Raw genomic sequence first — 9,012 nt, forward strand, 5'->3', positions numbered from 1 at the left:
GGATTTAAAAAACAAGAAGATTAATTTGAAACAAAGAGATTAATTTTTTACCAAAAAATACATCAATTTTTCGCGAAATAGTATAATTTTTAATTAAAGAAGACAAATTTTCAACTGAATAGTTGACCTTTGTACTAAAAAAATAATAATTTTCAACCGAAATGGGAAAACTAGAATTTTTAGTTTAAAAATTTAATTTTTAGTGAAAAAAAGAGTTTTCAACAAAAACAATAAATCTTCATTTAAAATAGTTGAACTTTGAATAAAAAGATAAATAAATAATACTAAAAATAATCAATTGTCAACCAAAACATAAAAATAATTAAGTTTCAAATTAAGAAAATCAAGCTTTATCCAAAAAAGACGAATTTTCGAACAAAAAAAGATAATTTTTGAACCAAAAATATAATCATTGAATTTTCAATCAAAAAATGAATGTTCAATAAAAAAAATACGAATTTTTAACGGAAATATGGAATATTCAACTGTAATATGTTATTTTTTATTTTCGTTGAGGAAAAAAGTTATTTTAAATAAAAAAATAAACAAATTTTCATTAAAATATATTTCTAACTCAGAAAATGAATTTTCAACTGAAATAATGAATCCTCAAGTGGAATAGTTGAATTTTACACCTTAAAAAATAATGAATTTGCAAATAATGAGATTAATTTGTAAAAAAAAAATCCATTAATTAAATAAATTTTCAAAAAAATAGTTTAATTTTGAAGTAAAAAATATCAATTTTCAACCAAATAGTTCCATTTTCATTTAAAAATAGTTTGATTTTTAAACGAAAATATGACTTTTCAGCAAAGAATTTGTTTTCCACAAAACAGATGCATTTTTACCCAAAAAACATGAAATTTCAAACCCAAAAAATTATTTTCTTTTTTACCAAGAAAGGAGAATTTTCAACTCAAAAAGATTAATCTTTAAAAAAGTAAGAGTTACATTTTTAACCAAAGACAAGCTTTAATAAAAAAAAAAATTATTTTTTTAACAAAAAAGTAGAATTTTTAAATCAAAAAGATAAATTTCCAAAAAATTGTTGAATTTTGATTTAAAAATAGTTTGATTTTTAAACGAAAATATGACTTTTCAGCAAAGAATTTATTTTCCAAAAAAGTGAGTAATTTTTACCTAAAAAACATGAAATTTCAAACCCGGAAAATTATTTTCTTTTTTACCAAGAAAGGAGAATTTTCAACTCAAAAAGATTAATCTTTAAAAAAGTAAGAGTTACATTTTTAACCAAAGACAAGCTTTAATAAAAAAAAAAATTATTTTTTTAACAAAAAAGTAGAATTTTTAAATCAAAAAGATAAATTTTCAAAAAATTGTTGAATTTTGATTTAAAAATAGTTTGATTTTTAAACGAAAATATGACTTTTCAGCAAAGAATTTATTTTCCAAAAAAGTGAGTAATTTTTATCTAAAAAACATGAAATTTCAAACCCGGAAAATTATTTTCTTTTTTACCCAGAAAGAATTTTCAACCAAGAAAGATTAATCTTTAAAAAAAGCAAGAGTTACATTTTCAACTAAAGACAAGCCTTTAATAAAAAAAAAATATTATTTTTAAACAAAAAAGTTTCATTTTTGTAAAAAAAAATGCTACTACAAAAAAAGGTGAATTTTTAAATCAAAAAGGTAAATTTTCAAAAAATAGTTGAATTTCCTGTCAAAAAAAAAAAAAAAAAAAATCAGTTGATTTTTAACGATCAAAGTATAAATTTTAAAGTTAGAAATAAGTTTCTACTAAAAAATATGAATCTTTAATCCAAACTTTTTACGAAGATACTTGAACTTTAAACAAAACAGTTGGTTTTACTACCAAAAAGAATGATTTTGTAACAAAATTGTTGAAGATTCAAACAAAGAGTTGCATTTTCATAAAAAGAAAAATGAAATTTTTACTAAAATAGCTGAATTTTGTAATTAAAAAAATAAAATTTTAAAAAATTGTTGAATTTGCATTCGAAAAACGGTTTAGTTGACTTTTCAACTATAAAATTTGAATTTTATCTAAAAAGTAAATTTTCTATCTTTAATCCAAAAAGACGAATTTATTAGAACGAAAAAAAGACTTTGAAAAAAATTGTTGAATTCTCTATCTAATAGTTGTATTTTTATCAAAACATTTCATTTTTAATATTTGAATTATTACAAAAAAAACTATTCCAGTTGACTTTTCAAGATCAATAAATGATTTTTTTTAACAAATAACGAGTTTCGCCATAAAAAATTGAATTTTTAATCCAAAAAGACGAATTTTTTCAACCAAAAAGGATGAATTTTTAACCATATTTGTTGAATTCTCTATCAAATAGTTGCATTTTTATCCAAGAAAGATGAAATTTAAAACAAATTAAAATAATTTAGAACAAAGCTATGAGGAAGCAACAAACTAAATTTTTTTCAAGTTAAACTTTCATAAAAAAAATTTCAGTTCATTTTTCAACGCCAAAATATAAATTTTCAACTTAACACAATTTTCAACCAAAAAGTATGTGTTTTTAAAAACAAAAGTTTAATTTTCAGTCAAACAGTTACATTTTTATCCAAGAAAGATGAAATTTCTCTTAAAAGAGATGAATTTTTAATTAAAAAAAAATTAATGAAAATGAAAAAAACAGTTCAATTTTTATCCAGAAAAGATTTGATTTATTTTTCCAACACAAAAATATTAAATTAAAAAAAAACGTAAATTTTCAACGAAATATTTAAATTTTCAACAAAACAGTTACATTTTTTCCGAAGAAAGATGTAAAAAATTCTACTAAAGCAGGTTAATTTTACAATCAAAAGTACAAACTCGTAAAAAGAGGTGAATTTTTAACTGAAAAGTTGCATTTCTGTGCAAGAAAAATGAAATTTCTTATAAACAAAATGAATTTAAAGAATAAATAATAATTGTAAAAAATAGAAGATTAACAAGATTGTTAAATTTTTCACCAAACTTGCATTTTTGCCAAAAAAAAAAAAAAGAAAATTCTACTAAAACAGGTAAATTTTTAAAGTAAAAAGAAAACTTTTAAAAATTTTAATCCCAAAAGATTTCAAGTAATTTTTCAACACAAAAAAAAGAATTTTCAACAAAAAGTAAATTTTCGAGGAAATAGTCACTGAAAATGATGAACTTTTAAATCAAAAAGACAAATTTTCAGAAAATATATTTTTCATCCAAAAAATATTGCAGTTAAGGTATAAAAAAATATATATATATATATAAATTTTAAAGAAAAGGATAATATTTTACGAAAAAAGTTTAATTTTTAATTTACAATTCAAAAATCGTTCACTTCCAAATTTTCCATTTTGAATTCTAATTTTTGAGCGTACATTTTTTAATTATAGAATTTCAAAATGCAGTTTTAAAGACTTGAAAAATTAAAACCTAGTGGCGTTTAAAATCGACAATTTTTTATGTTCAAGTTAAAAATTAAACTGTTTCAATTTTAAAATAACTTCAAAATATTATATTCATAATCAAGGGTTTTGGTTAAATTTAAAATATGGTTTTATTTAAAAATTTGAAATGTTTTAATTAAAAAAAAAAATTGCCTAATATTTAGAAATATTTGAGTTGACTTTTCAAAATCAAAATATCATTTTTTAAACAAATAACAAGTTTCTACGAAAAAATTGAATTTTCAACAAAAAGAGACGAATTTTTTCACCCAAAACATTTTTTTAAAGTTAAACTTTCATTAAAAAAAAAAGAATTCAGTTCCCAAAATATAAATTTTCAACTCAACATAATTTTCGACTAAAAATTATGAATTTATAACAAAAAAGTTTAATTTCCAGCCAAAATTTGAAATTTTCAAATTTCAAAAGAAAATTCCAGTTGATTGAATTTTAAACAAAATTGTTAAATTTTCAAACAAAATCTAAAATTTATAACTAAAAAGATAATCTTAAGGAGGAGAAAACTGAAAAAAAATAATAATAAACAGAACGAAATATAAATAGAAATACAATTTTAACCCAGAATCTTTTATAAACAGAATAAAATAATAAAAAATTAAACTAAAAAAAATGTAAAACTTAGTCTTCTTGTCATTTATTTAAAGTTATCGAAATTTCTTAAGTTTTGACAGATTTTTTTTTAAATCCTTGACTTTTCCCTGGCAAATAAAACTTGTTTTATTTATGTACGGCCCGTTAAAAAATATGGTAACATATTTACTGAAAACATACCTAATGGGAAGTCCAAAGGAGTTTTAGTCAGCTGTTCTGTAAAATTATAAACAATTTCTTTCTTACTGTGCTTTCAATCATTATGGCCGTTTTTATTACATAAAAAAAATCTACTTTCATTTTTAGCAATTTTTAGCTAGAAATATTAAATACTAAACGATTACATTTTTGCTCAGAAGCTGAAAAAGTTCTTAAATTAAAAGTGAAATTATTTTCATTTTCGATATTTTAAAAATCCTTGTATTTCAAAATTTTGAAACATCTACATGTTTTATATATATTCAAATTTAACATTATTTAAAAATATTTTCAAAATTTCTAAATAACTTTCAAAATAATTCCAATTCTTTCGAAGATTTTTTTTTTTAAATCCTTGAAAATAAAAAATATTTTCTTAAATTCTTCCAGATTCACTTTTGACAATTTTGTAAATCTTTTAAAATCTTTTTTGAAATATTCTCTTTAAATTATTTATTCAAAATAAAAAGTCATTTTCCTGGGAGTATTGAGAAAATGTTTTTTTATTCTTTTGAAACCTTTTACAATTATTAAAAAATTTCTAAAGTTTTTGTTCGAAATCTGTAAAAATCTATACTTTATTTTAAATTAGGCTATGAGCTATTTTTACCGAAATTAAAGTACAAATAGCCGGATTTTTTCTGTTTATGTAAAGATTTTTTTTGAATTTTTTCTATGAATTATTGGTGTTAAATATTTATTATACGCCAATATTCAACAATGTTACTCGTAAATTAAATTTTTTCAAATAGAAAAATTAAAATTGTAAGGTTCCAAGTTTAATTTTCAATATTTTATTTATAATTACAGATTTTACGTGCCAAATAAAATATTTCTAAAAATTAGGAAATTTTTCTTTTTCTTAATTAAAACATTTCAAATTTTAAACTAAAACAATATTTTTAATTTTATTTAATAAGTAAAATAAATTATTATTTACTTTTTAAATCTTAAAGTACACTTCAATTTTAAGAACCATTAATTAATTTATATTCACATTTATCAACTAAAAATATATATATTTTTTAAATCAAATATCTTCGCTTCTAAAGGCTTCGAAATTTTAATTCTTTAAAGTCTTTAAAACTGCATTTTAAAATTCTTTATTAAAAAAAAAGTAAGCTCAAAACTTAGAATCCAAAATGGAAAATTTGTGAGTGAAAGATTTTCGAATTACGAATTGTAAATTAAAAGATATCATAATTGATAAAGATTAAAACTCAACTATTTAAAAAACAGTGAAAATTAAAATTGGACAGATTTTTTTTTCAAAAAAAATTTGTAAAATTTTCGGTCCAAAAATAAATTCACTAGCTAGGGGAACGTACTTAAATTACGTAAAATTTCATGTAGCTAATTTTTGCAAAATCGCAAAAACTTTCGCCTGAAGATTAGATTTTTAGTTATAAATTTTATTATTTTGTTGAAAATTTAACAATTTTCTTAAAAATACATCCTTTTTGGTAACAAGTTCAACTGTTTTGTTAATATTTCGACTTTTTGGGTTAAAATTAAACTTTTTGCTTAAAAAATTATCATTTTATTTAAAATTTATATATATATATATATTTTTTTTTGATAGTTGAACTGAAATATTTTTTGGATGAAAACTATATTTTCTGAAAAATTGTCTTTTTTATTTAAATGTTCATATTTTTCAGTATAAATATTACATATTTTTTTTGGAAAATTCAACTATTTCCTAGAAAATTTACTTTTTGTTGAAAATTCGTATTTTTGTGTTGAAAAATCACTTGAAATCTTTTGGGATGAAAATTTTGAAAAGTTTTCGTTTTACTTTAAAAATTCATCTGTTTTAGAAGAACTTTTTTTTTTGCAAAAATGCAAATTTGGTTGAAAATTTAACAATCTTATTAAAAAGTCATACTTTTTGGTAAAAATTCAACTGTTTAGCAGAAAATTAACGTATAGTTTACAATGATTATTTATTTATTTTTTAAATTCATCTATTTTATAAGAAATTTCATTTTTCTCGCACAAAAATGCAACTATTCAGTTCAAAATTCACCTCTTTCTAAGAGTTTGTGCTTTTGATTGTAAAATTCATCTGCTTTAGCAAAATTTTTTACATCTTTCTTGGGTAAAAATGTAATTGTTTTGTTTAAAATTTAAATATTTCGTTGAAAATGTACGTTTTTTTAAATTTAATATTTTTGCGTTCAAAAGATAAATAAAATATTTTCTGGATAAAAATTCAACTGTTTTTTCGAAATTTTTATTTATTTTTTTAAATTAAAAATTGATCTCTTTTAAGAGAACTTTCATAGACAAAAATGCAACTGTTGAAAATTTATATTTTGGGAACTGAATGCTTTTTTTGAATGAAAGTTTAACTTTAAAAAAATGTTTTGGTTGAAAAAATTCGTCTCTTTCTGTTGAAAATTCAATTTTTTTGTAGAAACTTGTTATTTGTTTAAAAAATTATATTTTTATCTTGAAAAGTCAACTAGAATGTTTCTAAATATTAGGCAATTTTTTTTTAATTAAAACATTTCAAATTATTAAATAAAACCATATTTTAAATTTAACCAAAACCCTTCATTATAAATATAATATTTTGAAGTTATTTTAAAATTGAAACAGTTTAATTTTTAACTTGAACATGTAGAAATTCTTAAATTTTGAACCGATTTCGAATCGTCATCTAAAATAAATTATTGCTCACTTTTTAATTCTTAATGTATTGCTCAAAAAAAAAAAAAAAGAAAAACATTATAATTTATAATTTATCAACAAAAAAGTTTTTTTAAAGAAAAAATTGTCAATTTTAAACGCCACTAGGTTTTAATTTTTCAAGTCTTTAAAACTGCATTTTAAAATTCTATAATTAAAAAATTTACGCTCAAAAATTAGAATTCAAAATGGAAAATTTGGAAGTGAACGATTTTCGAATTTTAAATTAAAAATTAAATTTTTTTCGTAAAATATTACCCTTTTATTTAAAATTTATATATATATTTTTTTTTATACCTTAACTGCAATATTTTTTGGATGAAAAATATATTTTCTGAAAATTGGTCTTTTTGATTTCGTTTTGATTGTAAAATTCACCTGCTTTAGCAGAATTTTTCACACCTTTCTTCGATAAAAATGTAACAGTTTTGTTGAAAATTTACGTATTTTTTTTTTAATTTAATATTTTTGCGTTGGAAAAATAAATCGAATCTTTTCTGGATAAAAACTGAACTGTTTTATTTTCATTAATTTTTTTAAAATTAAAAATTCATCTCTTTTAAGAGAAATTTCATCTTTCAGGGATAAAAATGTAACTGCTCGGCTGAAAATTAAACTTTTTTGATAAAAACTCATACTTTTTGGTTGAAAATTCTGTTAAGTTGAAAATTTGTATTTTGGTGTTGAAAAATAAACTGAAATTTTTTTTTCATGAAAGTTCAACTTAAAAAAATTGAGTTTTTTGCTTCCTCATACCTTTGTTTTAAATTATTAAAATTTTTGTTTTTAATTTCCTCTTTCTTGGATAAAAATGCAACTATTTGATAGAAAATTCAACAATTTTTTTAAAAATTCATCCTCTTTGGTTGAAAAAATTCATCTTTTTGGATTAAAAATTCAATTTTTTATGTCGAAACCAATATTAAAAATGAAATGTTTTAATAAAAATTGATCGGATAAAAATACAACTATTAGACAGAAAATTCCACAATTTTTTTAAGTCATTTTTTTGTCATAAATTTGTCTCTTTGGATTAAAGATTCATATATTTTTTAGTAGAAACTTATTTCTTACTTTAAAATTCATACTTTGATCGTAAAAAATCAACTGAATTTTTTTTTTTTTTTTTGACAGAAAATTCAACTATTTTTTGAAAATTTATCTTTTTGATTTAAAAATTCACCTTTTTTGTAGTAGCAATTTTTTTTTACAGAAATAAAACTTTTTTGTTTAAAAATATTTTTTTTATTAAAGGCTTGTCTTCAGTTGAAAATGTAACTCTTCCTTTCTTAAAGATTAATTTTTTTTCGGTTGAAAATACTCCTTTCTCGGTAAAAAATAAAATAATTTTCTGGGTTTCAAATGTCATGTTTTTTGGAACTATTTGGTTGAAAATTGATATTTTTTACTTAAAAATTAAACTTTTTTTCGAAAATTTATTTAATTTATGGATTTTTTTTTTACAAATTAATCTCATTATTTGCAAATTCATCATTTTTTAATGTGTAAAATTCAACTATTCCACTTAAGGATTCATTATTTCAGTTGAAAATTCATTTTCTGTGTTAGAAATATATTTTAATGAAAATTTGTTTATTTTTTTATTTAAAATAATTTTTTTTTTCAAGGAAAATAAAAATAACATATTACAGTTGAATATTCCATATTTTCGTTAAAAATTCGTATTTTTTTTTATTGAACATTCATTTTTTGATTAAAAATTCGTCTTTTTTGGATAAAGCTTGATTTTCTTAATTTGAAACTTAATTATTTTTATGTTTTGGTTAACAATTGATTATTTTTAGTATTATTTATTTATCTTTTGATTGAAATTTTACCTATTTTTCATGAAGATTCATTGTCTTAGTTGAAAACTCTTATATTTGGCTTAAGATTAATTTTTTTTAAAAATTAAAAATGCTAGTTTTTCATTTTCGGTTAAAACTTATTATTTTTTTAGTAAAAAGGTCAATTATTTAGTTAAAAATTTGGCTTCTTTAATTAAAAATTATACTATTTCGCGAAAAATTGATGTATTTTTTGGTAAAAAATTAATCTCTTTGTTTCAAATTAATCTTCTTGTTTTTTAAATCC

At 19.8% G+C, this 9,012-nt stretch overlaps 1 protein-coding gene across 1 annotated transcript in view; it reads right to left on the bottom strand.

Moving 5' to 3' along the window:
• The window catches only part of LOC117175896 (HBS1-like protein), a 48,622-nt gene that overhangs the window by 26,406 nt on the left and 13,204 nt on the right, over nt 1-9,012 (bottom strand). Inside the window, exon 4 of the mRNA XM_033365720.1 lies at nt 4,207-4,242. Within this exon, the coding sequence (XP_033221611.1) occupies nt 4,207-4,242 (36 nt within the window). The remainder of the gene's footprint in view (nt 1-4,206; nt 4,243-9,012) is intronic.

This window comes from Belonocnema kinseyi, chromosome 7 (genome assembly GCF_010883055.1).
Source record: "Belonocnema kinseyi isolate 2016_QV_RU_SX_M_011 chromosome 7, B_treatae_v1, whole genome shotgun sequence".
Lineage (NCBI taxonomy): Eukaryota > Metazoa > Arthropoda > Insecta > Hymenoptera > Cynipidae > Belonocnema > Belonocnema kinseyi.